Genomic DNA, 18,113 nt, shown 5'->3' with positions numbered 1-18,113 from the left:
CATCAAGAATTGATATCTACTGAAATAAATCTAGACTGGTATAGACAACAAGTCTTTAATACTAGTACAAGAAGAGATACATTGTGGTGTCTGGAGGAGTAAGGATTTTCACAATGCTTGTGGAAGTCCTATTTGTAATAGAACTATGGTTTTAGATCTCTTGGAGGCTATGATGCTGCCCTCTCCTTTGGTTAATGTGAAGGCTGCTGCTCACACTGGGGGGGGGGGGGGGGGGCGATTTTGTGAGTAACGCCATGGCAGAAGAGGCTGCTAAATTGGCTGCCTCAAAGTGTCATAGCCACTCCATGTTCTTCTCTGCTACTATTGGGATAGACACTGACAATTTGGCATCTAAACAGGCTTTTGATGTTGGTTCTCATTAGGCATGGCAACAGTGGGGTTGTAAACCTGACCCCGTTTCTAAAATTTAGAGACAAACTCTGTCTGGCAGACCGTGTCTGCCAACTTGTCTTACCGCCTCTGTTTGCCAAGTGGCCCATTTGTCAAAGGGGGGATATGATAGAAGCAATTTCTTTGGTTTTGTTCAAATTTGACTCGGCATGTGAAACAGTTTGTGTTTCGATGTGCTACATGCAATTTAACATGTGCCAAAGGAACACCTCTGAAACCAGGTCATTTCCCTTTTCGCCAAGAGGACCATTTGTCCATCTTGCCATGGATTTTTATAGATCTTTCAGAAAGAAAACAAATGAAAAGGTACTGTTTAGTCCTTATTCACAGGTTCACCAGGGGTGGGTGGAGGCATTTCCCACCACACACTGTGATGCTAAGACAGTAGCAAAGATACTAGTAAAGGAGACAATACCGAACTTGTGCTAACTGGTGTTCCTGAGGTTCTATCTGCAGACAATGTCACCCACTCCACTGGCGATGTAGTCAAGCAGGTAGCCAGCCATAATGGTGGGAGTGGACCAGACGTTTGTGTCCATCTACCACCCCCAGAGTAATGGGGTTACCGAGAGAGTTAACCAATCCATTAAACAAGGGTTAGGTAAGGCATGCCACTCCACCAAGAACTCTTGGGTGGATTGTTTACTGCTGGTGTTAAAGGAAATGCCCAGTAGTGCTAATAAAGGCCGGGGGTGTTACACCACATGAAATGTTGACAGGAAGACCCATGAATGTTCCCGCACACAGACCCATGACTGACAGACAAATAGACCTCACTCTAGTTGACATAGAACACTTGGCAGTACATGAAAGAGCTAGCTAACTACTATTGTCAGATCTCTCGCACTCTCACACTAGGAAAACTCAGGAGGAGGTACCAGGTGAGGACCCCCGACTACCTGCCTGTGGAGGTTGGAGACTGGGTCAAAATCCGTCTCCACGAGAGAAAATGGAACCAGCTAAGATGGAAGGGGTATTCGAGGTAACCATGGCAACACCGACGGGCGGTCAGAGTTCAGGAAAAGGTCCGGCTGGCGCCACCTGTCCCACTGCCAGAAGGAGTTCAGCCCACAGTAGATGATGGAGCCCGACACAGCCTGAAACAAGAGGCAGAAGCAGATGTGAGTCGAGACCCAAGTACTTTGAAAAAGATGAAGGGCAAGACCAAAACCCTGAAGAGCCCTGATCAGCAAGGTTATGCTGTAAATAAACAAACCCTTAATAACATACTGTATACTACATACTTAATGAATACCCATACTAACATAATGTAACATACTGTATCCCATATACTTAATGAATACCCATACTAACATAATGTAACATACTGTATCCCATATACTTAATGAATACCCTTAATAACATACTGTATCCTACATACTTAATGAATACCCATACTAACATACTGTATCCTACATACTTAATGAATACCCATACTAACATACTGTATCCTACATACTTAATGAGTATATAATACATACTATATACTATTAGTTCCTTTTAGTATACTGTAAACAAATGGTATTGTTTCAGTTGAGCGTACTAGCGCTTCGCCTGTCGACAGGAAGTTGATGCTCTTGCTATGCAACCTCTTGCTAGTTTGTTAGCATAACAAATGACTAGCTAAACATTTTACGACATCGGGTGTGTTCATAAATTCAATCTTGAGTGTCAGAGTGCGCTCTGGGCGTTCGTAAATCAACGGCAGTCAAGCACCCAAGCTAAACCGGCTAAGGTTGGCTGTCTACTTCCAGACACATATCAAAGAACACCTCACTCTGACCATTTTACTTGCCCTAGCAGAGCTGGTTAGGCTGTTTTCATGTAATCCAGAGCGTTTGTGACTAACATGCTGACCAGACCAGGCATGTCGCGTGCGCGAGTGTGGCAAAATAAATGTAGAAATCTATGTTATTCAATTATTGCACCCACACTGCTCGCGTGCGCCAACGAGCGTCTGCGATGCCAATGGCTAAAATAGAACTCCTTTCTCATTTCTGACGCAGATCGGCTGAAAGTCCTGTCTCTCCCATCTCCTCATTGGTTTATAGAAGCAGGTACCCACGTGCCATCTTCTCATTGGTTATACCAACGTGGGTGATTGAAAGACGAACTGTTTAACCGGTTGTCGTGGTAATACTATGAAAGTTTAGATGCTGATCACCATATAAGTTCAAAGATGAAAAAGGCTGGAAGGAGGAGAGATGACTAGAAACGATTCGGTTGGCCGTTTTATGTGTGGATTAATTGTCGGAAAAGAGGACCTTGTGCATTTCAGGTAAAATAACAACTCAATGTTTATATCCCAGGACAAATTAGCTAGCAACAGCAAGCTAGCTAAATAGGACACATTAGCTAGCAAGTGCAAGCTAGTTAAATAGGACAAATTAGCTAGCAAGTGCAAGCCAACTGGCTAAATTGCCATGCTTTTTGACCTGTCCCCAAATTAATGTCATTGGTTCAGAGTTTGTTTTGATATTTTAACATGTTCATCTTTTTAATAAGAAACTGAACACTTCAAAAACACAAAACAACAAAGTGACAACCGAAACAGTTCTATCTGGCGCAGACACACAAAGACTGAAAATAACCCACAAAACACAAAGAAAAACAGGCTACCTAAATATGGTTCTCATACAGGGACAACGATAGACAGCTGCCTCTGATTGAGAACCATATCAGGCCAAACACAGAAATAGAAGATATAGAAAAACTAAAATAGACTGCCCACCCCAACTCACGCCCTGACCATACTGAATAAAGACATAACATAGACTGCCCACCCCAACTCACGCCCTGACCATACTGAATAAAGACATAACATAGACTGCCCACCCCAACTCACGCCCTGACCATACTGAATAAAGACATAACATAGACTGCCCACCCCAACTCACGCCCTGACCATACTGAATAAAGACATAACATAGACTGCCCACCCCAACTCACGCCCTGACCATACTGAATAAAGACATAACATAGACTGCCCACCCCAACTCACGCCCTGACCATACTGAATAAAGACATAACATAGACTGCCCACCCCAACTCACGCCCTGACCATACTGAATAAAGACATAACATAGACTGCCCACCCCAAATCACGCCCTGACCATACTGAATAAATACATAACATAGACTGCCCACCCCAACTCACGCCCTGACCATACTGAATAAAGACATAACATAGACTGCCCACCCCAACTCACGCCCTGACCATACTGAATAAAGACATAACATAGACTGCCCACCCCAACTCACGCCCTGACCATACTGAATAAAGACATAACATAGACTGCCCACCCCAACTCACGCCCTGACCATACTGAATAAATACATAACATAGACTGCCCACCCCAACTCACGCCCTGACCATACTGAATAAAGACATAACATAGACTGCCCACCCCAACTCACGCCCTGACCATACTGAATAAAGACATAACATAGACTGCCCACCCCAACTCACGCCCTGACCATACTGAATAAATACATAACATAGACTGCCCACCCCAACTCACGCCCTGCACATACTGAATAAATACATAACATAGACTGCCCACCCCAACTCACGCCCTGACCATATTGAATAAAGACATAACATAGACTGCCCACCCCAACTCACGCCCTGACCATACTGAATAAAGACATAACATAGACTGCCCACCCCAACTCACGCCCTGACCATACTGAATAAAGACATAACATAGACTGCCCACCCCAATTCACGCCCTGACCATATTGAAAAAAGACATAACATAGACTGCCCACCCCAACTCACGCCCTGACCATACTGAATAAAGACATAACATAGACTGCCCACCCCAACTCACGCCCTGACCATACTGAATAAAGACATAACATAGACTGCCCACCCCAACTCACGCCCTGACCATACTGAATAAATACATAACATAGACTGCCCACCCCAACTCACGCCCTGACCATATTGAATAAAGACATAACATAGACTGCCCACCCCAACTCACGCCCTGACCATACTGAATAAAGACATAACATAGACTGCCCACCCCAACTCACGCCCTGACCATACTGAATAAATACATAACATAGACTGCCCACCCCAACTCACGCCCTGATCATACTGAATAAATACATAACATAGACTGCCCACCCCAACTCACGCCCTGACCATACTGAATAAATACATAACATAGACTGCCCACCCCAACTCACGCCCTGACCATACTGAATAAAGACATAACATAGACTGCCCACCCCAACTCACGCCCTGACTATACTGAATAAAGACATAACATAGACTGCCCACCCCAACTCACGCCCTGACCATACTGAATAAAGACACAACATAGACTGCCCACCCCAACTCACGCCCTGACCATACTGAATAAATACATAACATAGACTGCCCACCCCAACTCACGCCCTGACCATACTGAATAAAGACATAACATAGACTGCCCACCCCAACTCACGCCCTGACCATACTGAATAAATACATAACATAGACTGCCCACCCCAACTCACGCCCTGACCATACTGAATAAAGACACAACATAGACTGCCCACCCCAACTCACGCCCTGACCATACTGAATAAATACATAACATAGACTGCCCACCCCAACTCACGCCCTGACCATATTGAATAAAGACATAACATAGACTGCCCACCCCAACTCACGCCCTGACCATACTGAATAAATACATAACATAGACTGCCCACCCCAACTCACGCCCTGACCATACTGAATAAATACATAACATAGACTGCCCACCCCAACTCACGCCCTGACCATACTGAATAAAGACATAACATAGACTGCCCACCCCAACTCACGCCCTGACCATACTGAATAAATACATAACATAGACTGCCCACCCCAACTCACGCCCTGACCATACTGAATAAATACATAACATAGACTGCCCACCCCAACTCACGCCCTGACCATACTGAATAAAGACATAACATAGACTGCCCACCCCAACTCACGCCCTGCACATACTGAATAAATACATAACATAGACTGCCCACCCCAACTCACGCCCTGACCATATTGAATAAAGACATAACATAGACTGCCCACCCCAACTCACGCCCTGACCATACTGAATAAAGACTAAACCATGGAATAAAAGGTCAGAACGTGACCATATTCAACAGGTGAGCGTTGGAAAATGAATCAGTTATTTTGCGTGAGAGTCGAGCTCTGAAATCGGAGTAGATGGACAGAATGAACGATGTCCGTTGAAACACACAACAACTATACCCCTTTAGCTAACAATGATGTGAATAATCAAGTCAATAAACATTGGGTAGTTAGTAAAATAGTTAATGTAGTTAATGTAGTGCCTGGCAAGTTCGATATATTAGTAGCCAACTATCGTTGGGTAACTAGCTAACTTACCGGTAAAGTACATAGTGCTGCAATGCTATGTGATTGGTAAGGATAGCGTAGGTAACTAATTGTCATAACTAGTTAAAAGGAATTAATTTGTATCCGCTCTGTTGACCGCTCTGTTGACTGCTCTGTTGACTGCTCTGTTGACTGCTCTGTTGACTGCTCTGTTGACTGCTCTGTTGACTGCTCTGTTGACCGCTCTGTTGACCGCTCTGTTGACTGCTCTGTTGACTGCTCTGTTCCAACTGCCGGATGGAATGCTGACTGATATCTTGCTGCAGGCTCTGTGTGCTGGTGCTGGGAGGGTGCAGTGCGTCCTGCTCTCCGCTTGTCCCCCGTCAAAGGGAGAGGTGTGAGTAGTAGGCACCAGAGCTCCAGTGCTCCCCCACAGCCCGGTCCTTCAGGTGCGTCCTCCTAACACCAAGATTCCTGGAGGTCTCCCCAGCCCGGTGGGTCCTGTGGCAGCCCAGGCTGTCTCTCTGTCTCTTCCCTACAGGTGTTCCTGTCTGTCCGGCGCTGCCGGAGCCTCTAGGGTCCCCAGTCAGAGGTCAGCGGCGAGGGTCGCCGTGTTTAGGATGCCACGGAGGCGAACAATGAGGTGGAGAAAGACTGTGTTGAAGTGGGGTCCACGTCCCGCGCCAGAGCCGCCACCGCGGACAGACGCCAACCCAGACCCTCCCCTTTAGGCCGGAGTCCGCACCTTTGGGGGGGGGGGGGGGGGAGGGTACTGTCACGTTCTGACCTGTATTTCCTTTGTTTTGTATTTATTTAGTATGGTCAGGGCGTGAGTTGGGGTGGGCAGTCTATGTTTGTTTTTCTATGATTTGGGGATTTCTATGTTTTGGCCTAGTATGGTTCTCAATCAGAGGCAGGTGTCATTAGTTGTCTCTGATTGAGAATCATACTTAGTTAGCCTGGGTTTCATTGTTTGTTTGTGGGTGTTTGTTTCCTGTGTCAGTGTTTGTGCCACACGGGACTGTTTTGGGTTTCGTTCGTTCCACATTTATTGTTTTTGTATTCAGTTGTTGAGATTTTCTTATTAAAAGAACCATGGACACTTTCCACGCCGCATATTGGTCCTCCGATCCTTCTCGCCTCTCCTCTTCGGAAGAAGAGGAGGAAATCCCTTACAGGTGGATTGTAGAAGGATATTTGTTATTTGTTAAATTCTAAAAAACAAATGTAGTTAGTCATAATAGAACATCTAAACAGCATTCAGTAGACCAGAGGAACATGAGCAGCACAGTAAACATCATTCAGTAGACCAGAGGAACATGAGCAGCACAGTAAACATCATTCAGTAGACCAGAGGAACATGAGCAGCACAGTAAACATCATTCAGTAGACCAGAGGAACATGAGCAGCACAGTAAACATCATTCAGTAGACCAGAGGAACATGAGCAGCACAGTAAACATCATTCAGTAGACCAGAGGAACATGAGCAGCACAGTAAACATCATTCAGTAGACCAGGGGAACATGAGCAGCACAGTAAACATCATTCAGTAGACCAGAGGAACATGAGCAGCACAGTAAACATCATTCAGTAGACCAGAGGAACATGAGCAGCACAGTAAACATCATTCAGTAGACCAGAGGAACATGAGCAGCACAGTAAACATCATTCAGTAGACCAGAGGAACATGAGCAGCACAGTAAACATCATTCAGTAGACCAGAGGAACATGAGCAGCACAGTAAACATCATTCAGTAGACCAGAGGAACATGAGCAGCACAGTAAACAACATTCAGTAGACCAGAGGAACATGAGCAGCACAGTAAACATCATTCAGTAGACCAGAGGAACATGAGCAGCACAGTAAACATCATTCAGTAGACCAGAGGAACATGAGCAGCACAGTAAACAACATTCAGTAGACCAGAGGAACATGAGCAGCACAGTAAACATCATTCAGTAGACCAGAGGAACATGAGCAGCACAGTAAACATCATTCAGTAGACCAGAGGAACATGAGCAGCACAGTAAACATCATTCAGTAGACCAGAGGAACATGAGCAGCACAGTAAACATCATTCAGTAGACCAGGGGAACATGAGCAGCACAGTAAACATCATTCAGTAGACCAGAGGAACATGAGTAGCACAGTAAACATCATTCAGTAGACCAGAGGAACATGAGCAGCACAGTAAACATCATTCAGTAGACCAGAGGAACAGGAGCAGCACAGTAAACATCATTCAGTAGACCAGAGGAACATGAGCAGCACAGTAAACATCATTCAGTAGACCAGAGGAACATGAGCAGCACAGTAAACATCATTCAGTAGACCAGAGGAACATGAGCAGCACAGTAAACATCATTCAGTAGACCAGAGGAACATGAGCAGCACAGTAAACATCATTCAGTAGACCAGAGGAACATGAGCAGCACAGTAAACATCATTCAGTAGACCAGGGGAACATGAGCAGCACAGTAAACATCATTCAGTAGACCAGAGGAACATGAGTAGCACAGTAAACATCATTCAGTAGACCAGAGGAACATGAGCAGCACAGTAAACATCATTCAGTAGACCAGAGGAACATGAGCAGCACAGTAAACAACATTCAGTAGACCAGAGGAACATGAGCAGCACAGTAAACATCATTCAGTAGACCAGAGGAACATGAGCAGCACAGTAAACATCATTCAGTAGACCAGAGGAACATGAGCAGCACAGTAAACATCATTCAGTAGACCAGAGGAACATGAGCAGCACAGTAAACATAATTCAGTAGACCAGAGGAACATGAGCAGCACAGTAAACAACATTCAGTAGACCAGAGGAACATGAGCAGCACAGTAAACATCATTCAGTAGACCAGAGGACCATGAGCAGCACAGTAAACATCATTCAGTAGACCAGAGGAACATGAGCAGCACAGTAAACATCATTCAGTAGACCAGAGGAACATGAGCAGCACAGTAAACATCATTCAGTAGACCAGAGGAACATGAGCAGCACAGTAAACATCATTCAGTAGACCAGAGGAACATGAGCAGCACAGTAAACATCATTCAGTAGACCAGAGGAACATGAGCAGCACAGTAAACATCATTCAGTAGACCAGAGGAACATGAGCAGCACAGTAAACATCATTCAGTAGACCAGAGGAACATGAGCAGCACAGTAAACATCATTCAGTAGACCAGAGGAACATGAGCAGCACAGTAAACATCATTCAGTAGACCAGAGGAACATGAGCAGCACAGTAAACATCATTCAGTAGACCAGAGGAACATGAGCAGCACAGTAAACATCATTCAGTAGACCAGAGGAACATGAGCAGCACAGTAAACATCATTCAGTAGACCAGAGGAACATGAGCAGCACAGTAAACATCATTCAGTAGACCAGAGGAACATGAGCAGCACAGTAAACATCATTCAGTAGACCAGAGGAACATGAGCAGCACAGTAAACATCATTCAGTAGACCAGAGGAACATGAGCAGCACAGTAAACAGTGCAGTTTTAACACAGATAAAACTACCATTAGAAGCCAACACACACAGCAATCTACTAGATATCGTTAATTAAACACCCATTATTAAATTGTACTGCAATTTCACTGCATTTTAACGACAGCGAATTAAATAAATAAATAAAGGTAATGTACACTTTTTAATTGGGTGGTCTGAAACTAGGAAAAACACTGTCATAGTCTGCAGTAACAAAGCATTTATAGCATCGGCGATTCTCTGGTAGCTACAAGACCGCAGAGAATGTCACACATTTTTGCTTTAAATGGACTAAAATGTATGAAATATAAGACATTTTATTATTTATATATATTTATTTATTATATATATATATATTTTAATTGGAATAAAAATGTAAAATGGCCATTCTCCTGAAAAAAAAGTGAATTTGGCCAGATGAACTGAAGTGGACTCGGCAGGTAGATCGCTAACTCACTCACTCACTCACACACACACACACACACACACACACACACACACACACACACACACACACACACACACACACACACACACACACACACACACTATAAAGGGAATAAGGTGCCACACATAAACCTTCCCACATCACTGAGTTCCAAAATGTCTCCGTCAGCAACGTCAGCACAATAACTGTTCATCGGGAGCTTCATGAAATGTGTTTCCATGGCCAAGCAGCCGCACACAAGCCTAAGATCACCTTGCGCAATGCCGAGCGTCGGCTGGAGTCGTGTAAAGCTTGCCACCATTGGACTCATTCTTCACCATCTGGCAGTCCGCTACCTGCCACAATGCATAGTGCCAACTGTAAGGTTTGGTGGATGAGGAATAATGGTTGAACATAATAAACGGCTCTCTATCCACTGGATGTGTACCAAACTCACTAAAAGTGGCAGTAATAAAGCCTCTCTTGAAAAAGCCAAACCTTGACCGAGAAAATATAAAAAACTATCGGCCTATATCGAATCTTCCATTCCTCTCAAAATTTTTAGAAAAGGCTGTTGTGCAGCAACTCACTGCCTTCCTGAAGACAAACAATGTTTACAAAATGCTTCAGTCTGGTTTTAGACCCCATCATAGGACTGAGACTGCACTTGTGAAGGTGGTAAATTACCTTTTAATGGCATCAGACCGAGGCTCTGCATCTGTTCTCGTGCTCCTAGACCTTAGTGCTGCTTTTGATACCATCGATCACCACATTCTTTTGGAGAGATTGGAAACCCAAATTGGTCTACATGGACAAGTTCTGGCCTGGTTTAGATCTTATCTGTCAGAAAGATATCAGTTTGTCTCTGTGAATGGTTTGTCCACTGACAAATCAACTGTAAATTTCGGTGTTCCTCAAGGTTCCGTTTTAGGACCACTATTGTTTTCACTATATATTTTACCTCTTGGGGATGTCATTTGAAAACATAATGTTAACTTTCACTGCTATGCGGATGACACACAGCTGTACATTTCAATGAAACATGGCGAAGCCCCAAAATTGCCCTCGCTAGAAGCCTGTGTTTAAGACATAAGGAAGTGGATGGCTGCAAACTTTCTACTTTTAAACTCGGACAAAACAGAGATGCTAGTTCTAGGTCCCAAGAAACAAAGAGATCTTCTGTTGAATCTGACAATTAATCTTAATGGTTGTATTGTCGTCTCAAATAAAACTGTGAAGGACCTCGGCGTTACTCTGGACCCTGATCTCTCTTTTGAAGAACATATCAAGACCATTTCAAGGACAGCTTTTTTCCATCTACGTAACATTGCAAAAATCAGAAACTTTCTATCCAAAAATGATGCAGAAAAATTAATCCATGCTTTTGTCACTTCTAGGTTAGACTACTGCAATGCTCTACTTTCCGGCTACCCGGATAAAGCACTAAGTAAACTTCAGTTAGTGCTAAACACAGCTGATAGAATCCTGACTAGAACCAAAAAATCTGATCATATTACTCCAGTGCCTCTCTACACTGGCTTCCTGTCAAAGCAAGGGCTGATTTCAAGGTTTTACTGCTAACCTACAAAGCATTACATGGGCTTGCTCCTACCTATCTCTCTGATTTGGTCCTGCCGTACATACCTACACGTACGCTACGGTCACAAGACGCAGGCCTCCTAATTGTCCCTAGAATTTCTAAGCAAACAGCTGGAGGCAGGGCTTTCTCCTATAGAGCTCCATTTTTATGGAATGGTCTGCCTACCCATGTTAGAGACGCAAACTCGGTCTCAACCTTTAAGTCTTTACTGAAGACTCATCTCTTCAGTGTGTCATATGATTGAGTGTAGTCTGGCCCAGGAGTGTGAAGGTGAACGGAAAGGCTCTGGAGCAACGAACCGCCCTTGCTGTCTCTGCCTGGCCGGTTCCCCTCCTTCCACGGGGATTCTCTGCCTCTAACCCTATTACAGGGGCTGAGTCACTGGCTTACTGGGGCTCTCTCATACCGTCCCTGGGAGGGGTGCGTCACCTGAGTGGGTTGAGCCCCTGTGCACAAAGCGAGGTCCATTCAGAAATGGTTTGTCGAGATTGGTGTGGAAGAACTTGACAGAGCCCTGACCTCAACCCCATCAAACACCTTTGTAATGAATTAGATCAACGACTGCGAGCCAGGCCTAATCGCCCAACATCAGTGGAGCGCAACCTTCAATCTTCTGTTCTTCTACTTGTCAACCAGCTCTTATATATCTATATCTATTCCCGTCTATACCCAATCTATACCTACTGTAACTATCACTCACCCAGGCCACTGACGGTGTATTCTGTGTCCTCAGGCTGGACCTGGATGGAGGGCTGTTCTGGTTGGACCTCCTCATGGTAACCCTGGACGACCACGGAGCCTGGAGATGGCTGCCATCGAACCAAGATGGAGGTGCAGTTGAGAGGCTCCAGTTGCTGCAGCAGTTATATCATTATATTCAAGTCCTCCTAACATGTCAATAACCACTATTATTACACACACAGTCCAATATCTAGTACTGTTAAATACACAGTCCAATAACCACTATTATTACACACACAGTCCAATAACCACTATTATTACACACACAGTCCAATAACCACTATTATTACACACACAGTCCAATATCTAGTACTATTAAATACACAGTCCAATATCTAGTACTGTTAAATACACAGTCCAATAACCACTATTATTACACACACAGTCCAATATCCACTATTATTACACACACAGTCCAATATCTAGTACTGTTAAATACACAGTCCAATAACCACTATTATTACACACACAGTCCAATAACCACTATTATTACACACACAGTCCAATATCTAGTACTGTTAAATACACAGTCCAATAACCACTATTATTACACACACAGTCCAATATCTAGTACTGTTAAATACACAGTCCAATATCTAGTACTGTTAAATACACAGTTCAATATCTAGTACAATTAAACACACAGTCCAATATCTAGTACTGTTAAATACACAGTCCAATAACCACTATTATTACACACACAGTCCAATAACCACTATTATTACACACACAGTCCAATATCTAGTACTGTTAAATACACAGTCCAATATCTAGTACTGTTAAACACACAGTCCAATAACCACTATTATTACACACACAGTCCAATATCTAGTACTGTTAAATACACAGTCCAATATCTAGTACTGTTAAATACACAGTCCAATATCTAGTACTGTTAAATACACAGTCCAATATCTAGTACTGTTAAACACACAGTCCAATATCTAGTACTGTTAAATACACAGTCCAATAACCACTATTATTACACACACAGTCCAATATCTAGTACTGTTAAATACACAGTCCAATAACCACTATTATTACACACACAGTCCAATATCTAGTACTGTTAAATACACAGTCCAATATCTAGTACTGTTAAATACACAGTCCAATATCTAGTACTGTTAAATACACAGTCCAATATCTAGTACTGTTAAACACACAGTCCAATATCTAGTACTGTTAAATACACAGTCCAATATCTAGTACTGTTAAATACACAGTCCAATATCTAGTACTGTTAAATACACAGTCCAATATCTAGTACTGTTAAATACACAGTCCAATATCTAGTACTGTTAAACACACAGTCCAATATCTAGTACTGTTAAATACCCAGTCCAATATCTAGTACTGTTAAATACACAGTCCAATATCTAGTACTATTAAACACACAGTCCAATATCTAGTACTGTTAAACACACAGTCCAATATCTAGTACTGTTAAATACACAGTCCAATATCTAGTACTGTTAAACACACAGTCCAATATCTAGTACTGTTAAATACACAGTCCAATAACCACTATTATTACACACACAGTCCAATATCTAGTACTGTTAAATACACAGTCCAATAACCACTATTATTACACACACAGTCCAATATCTAGTACTATTAAATACACAGTCCAATATCTAGTACTGTTAAATACACAGTCCAATATCTAGTACTGTTAAATACACAGTCCAATATCTAGTACTGTTAAACACACAGTCCAATATCTAGTACTGTTAAATACACAGTCCAATAACCACTATTATTACACACACAGTCCAATATCTAGTACTGTTAAATACACAGTCCAATAACCACTATTATTACACACACAGTCCAATATCTAGTACTGTTAAATACACAGTCCAATATCTAGTACTGTTAAATACACAGTCCAATATCTAGTACTGTTAAATACACAGTCCAATATCTAGTACTGTTAAACACACAGTCCAATATCTAGTACAATTAAACACACAGTCCAATATCTAGTACAATTAAATACACAGTCCAATATCTAGTACTATTAAACACACAGTCCAATATATATATCTCCTTTTTCTTCTCCTCTCACATTCCCTCCTCTCTTCATCCGCTCTGGACTCTCTCCATAATCAACATCTAATCTAGTTCCTCTAGCATCTCTCCCATCTGCTTATTTAACTCCAAACTGCTTTCTTGTCAGTACATTAACTGTCTCGCCATCTCTCTATCCATCTCCTCTCTCCTCCATCTCTCTATCCATCTCCTCTCTCCTCCATCTCTCTATCCATCTCTTCTCTGTCCCCTCCCTCTATCCATCTCCTCTCTTCTCCATCCCTCTATCCATCTCTTCTCTCCTCCATCCCTCTATCCTCCTCTCCCCTCCATCCCTCTATCCTCCTCTCCTCCATCCCTCTATCCTCCTCTCGCCTCCATCCCTCTATCCTCGTCTCCCCTCCATCCTTCTATCCTCCTCTCCCCTCCATCCCTCTATCCACCTCCTCTCTCCTCCATCCCTCTATCCTTCTCTCTCCTCCATCCCTCTATCCACCCCCTCCATCCCTCTATCCACCCCTCCTCCTCCATATCTCTATCCATCTCCTCTCTTCTCTTTCTCTCTTTCCACCTCCTCTCTCCTCCATCTCTCTATCCATCTCCTCTCTCCTCCATCCCTCCATCCACCCCTCCATCCCTCTATCCACCCCCTCCATCCCTCTATCCACCCCCTACATCCCTCTATCCTCCTCTCTCCTCCATCCCTCTATCCTCCTCTCTCCTCCATCCCTCTATCCTCCATCCCTCTCTCCTCCTCTCTCCTCCATCCCTCTATCCTCCTCTCTCCTCCATCCCTCTATCCACCTCCTCTCTCCTCCATCTCTCTATCCTCCTCTCTCCTCCAACCCTCTATCCTCCTCTCCCCTCCATCCCTCTATCCTCCTCTCTCCTCTATCCCTCTATCCTCCCCTCTCCCCCATCCATCTATCCTCCTCTCTCCTCCATCCCTCTATCCTCCTCTTTCCTCCATCCCTCTATCCACCTCCTCTCTCCTCCATCCCTCTATCCTCCTCTCTCCTCAATCCCTCTATCCTCCTCTCCCCTCCATCCCTCTATCCTCCTCTCTCATCCATCCCTCTATCCTCCTCTCTCCTCCATCCCTCTATCCCCCCCTCTCCTCCATCCCTCTTTCCTCCTCTCTCCTCCATCCCTCTATCCCCCCCTCTCCTCCATCCCTCTATCCTCCCCTCTCCTCCATCCCTCTATCCTCCTCTCCCCTCCATCCCTCTATCCTCCTCTCCCCTCCATCCCTCTATCCTCCTCTCCCCTCCATCCCTCTATCCTACTCTCCCCTCCATCCCTCTATCCTCCTCCCCTCTCCTCCATCCCTCTATCCTCCCCTCTCCTCCTCCATCCTCTCTCCATCCTCCTCTCTCCTCCATCCCTCTATCCACCTCCTCTCTCCTCCATCCCTCTATCCTCCTCTCTCCTCCATCCCTCTATCCTCCTCTCCCCTCCATCCCTTTATCCTCCTCTCTCCTCCATCCCTCTATCCTCCTCTCTCCTCCATCCCTCTATCCCCCCTCTTCCTCCATCCCTCTATCCTCCTCTCTCCTCCATCCCTCTATCCCCCCTCTCCTCCATCCCTCTATCCTCCCCTCTCCTCCATCCCTCTATCCTCCTCTCCCCTCCATCCCTCTATCCTCCTCTCCCCTCCATCCCTCTATCCTCCTCTCCCCTCCATCCCTCTATCCTCCTCTCCCCTCCATCGCTCTATCCTCCTCTCCCCTCCATCCCTCTATCCTCCTCTCTCCTCCATCCCTCTATCCTCTTCTCCCCTCCATCCCTCTATCCACCTCCTCTCTCCTCCATCCCTATATTCTCCTCTCTCCTCCATCCCTCTATCCTCCTCTCTCCTCCATCCCTCTATCATCCTCTCTCCTCCATCCCTCTATCCACCTCCTTTCTCCTCCATCCCTCTATCCACCTCCTCTCTCCTAAATCCCTATATCCTCCTCTCTCCTCCATCCCTCTATCCTCTTCTCTCCTCCATCCCTCTATCCTCCTCTCTCCTCCATCCCTCTATCCTCCTCGCTCCTCCATCCCTCTCTCCTCCTCTCCCCTCCATCCCTCTATCCTCCTCTCCCCTCCATCCCTCTATCCTCCTCTCTCCTCCATCCCTCTATCCTACCCTCTCCTCCATCCCTCTATCCTCCTCTCCCCTCCATCCCTATATCCTCCTCTCCCCTCCATCCCTCTATCCCCCTCTCTCCTCCATCCCTCTATCCCCCCCTCTCCTCCATCCCTCTATCCTCTCCTCCATCCCTCTATCCTCCCCTCCATCCCTCTATCCTCCTCTCCCCTCCATCCCTCTATCCTCCTCTCCCCTCCTTCCCTCTATCCTCCCCTCCCCTCCATCCCTCTATCCCCCCCTCTCCTCCATCCCTCTATCCTCCCCTCCATCCCTCTATCCTCCTCTCCCCTCCATCCCTCTATCCTCCTCTCCCCTCCATCCCTCTATCCTCTCCTCTCCTCCATCCCTGTACATCCACTAAAGATTCCAATCCTGCTCACTCATTCCTCTGTCTCATCTCTCAAGGGGCAAAGTATTTTCCTGTTTTTATGTTTTATCGTTTTCACCATGTTCTCTCGACATTAGAAACCCGTCTCCCCTCCCCTCTCTGCATCTCCTTCTTAAATCAAATCACATTTTATTGGTCACATACACATGGATAGCAGATGTTATGGCGCGTGATGTGAAATGCTTGTCTCCCTTCTCCCTTCTCCCCTCTCAGTTTCGGGCTTTTTAAATATGCAGCAGTGCTTTATTAACGGTGAGAGGCTATTCTGGACATTTTCCCAGGATTAAAAGTGTGTAAAAATAGAGTTTTAAATTAGTCTCATAACTATTTAACTTCCTCCGCCTTCTGCACCACTGAGCGAACACTGGTTGAACCAACCTTGTTTCTCTGTCATTTCAAAGAATTGACGTCTGTTCCCAGTGGGTATCATTACCTGACGTCTGTTCCCAGTGGGTATCATTACCTGACGTCTGTTCCCAGTGGGTATCACTACCTGACGTCTGTTCCCAGTGGGTATCATTACCTGACGTCTGTTCCCAGTGGGTATCACTACCTGACTTCTGTTCCCAGTGGGTAATACTACCTGACGTCTGTTCCCAGTGGGTATCATTACCTGACGTCTGTTCCCAGTGGGTATCATTACCTGACGTCTGTTCCCAGTGGGTATCACTAAACAGACGTCTGTTCCCAGTGGGTATCATTACCTGACGTCTGTTCCCAGTGGGTATCATGGGTATCATTGCCCTACTATCATTGACGTCATTACCCTACTTTCTCACTCTCTCACTTTGTCTGCCTTCATTCGTCTCTCTCTCTCTGCCTCTCTCTGTCTCTCTCTCTGTCTCTCTCTGTCGCGCTCTCTGCCTCGCTCTCTCTCTCTCTCTCTCTCTATCTCTCTGCCTCTCTCTGCCTCTCTCTCTACCTCTCTCTCTCTGCCTCTCTCACTCTCTCTGCCTCTCTCTTTCTCTGCCTCTCTCTCTCTCTCTCTCTCTCTGTCAATTCAATTCAATTCAATTCAAGGGCTTTATTGGCATGGGAAACATGTGTTAACATTGCCAAAGCAAGTGAGGTAGACAACATACAAAGTGAATATATAAAGTGAAAAACAACAAAAATTAACAGTAAACATTACACATACAGAGGTTTCAAAACAGTAAAGACATTACAAATGTCATATTATATATATATATATATACACAGTGTTTTAACAATGTACAAATGGTTAAAGGACACAAGATAAAATAAATAAGCATAAATATGGGTTGTATTTACAATGGTGTGTGTTCTTCACTGGTTGCCCTGTCTCTCTCTGCCTCTCTCTCTGCCTCTCTCTGCCTCTCTCTCTGCCTCTCTCTCTGCCTCTCTCTCTGCCTCTCTCTCTCTGCCTCTCTCTCTGCCTCTCTCTCTCTCTCTCTCTGCTTCTCTCTCTCTCTCTCTGCTTCTCTCGCTCTGCCTCTCTCTCTCTCTGCTTCTCTCTCTCCCTCTCTGCTTCTCTCTCTCTCTCTCTGTCTCTCTGCCTCTCTCTCTC

General features: G+C 44.9%; 1 protein-coding gene across 1 annotated transcript in view; it reads left to right on the top strand.

The window, feature by feature from the left end:
* Window positions 1-918: 918 nt before the first annotated feature.
* LOC139419797 (uncharacterized) overlaps window positions 919-18,113 on the top strand; it is a 31,209-nt gene continuing 14,014 nt past the window's right edge. The window contains exons 1-3 of the mRNA XM_071169782.1: window positions 919-964; window positions 1,270-1,393; window positions 12,019-12,061. Of these exons, the coding sequence (XP_071025883.1) occupies window positions 919-964; window positions 1,270-1,393; window positions 12,019-12,061 (213 nt within the window). The remainder of the gene's footprint in view (window positions 965-1,269; window positions 1,394-12,018; window positions 12,062-18,113) is intronic.

The sequence above is a fragment of the Oncorhynchus clarkii genome, chromosome 10, assembly GCF_045791955.1.
Source record: "Oncorhynchus clarkii lewisi isolate Uvic-CL-2024 chromosome 10, UVic_Ocla_1.0, whole genome shotgun sequence".
Taxonomy (NCBI): domain Eukaryota; kingdom Metazoa; phylum Chordata; class Actinopteri; order Salmoniformes; family Salmonidae; genus Oncorhynchus; species Oncorhynchus clarkii.
This window is presented reverse-complemented; position numbering and strand designations above follow the sequence as displayed.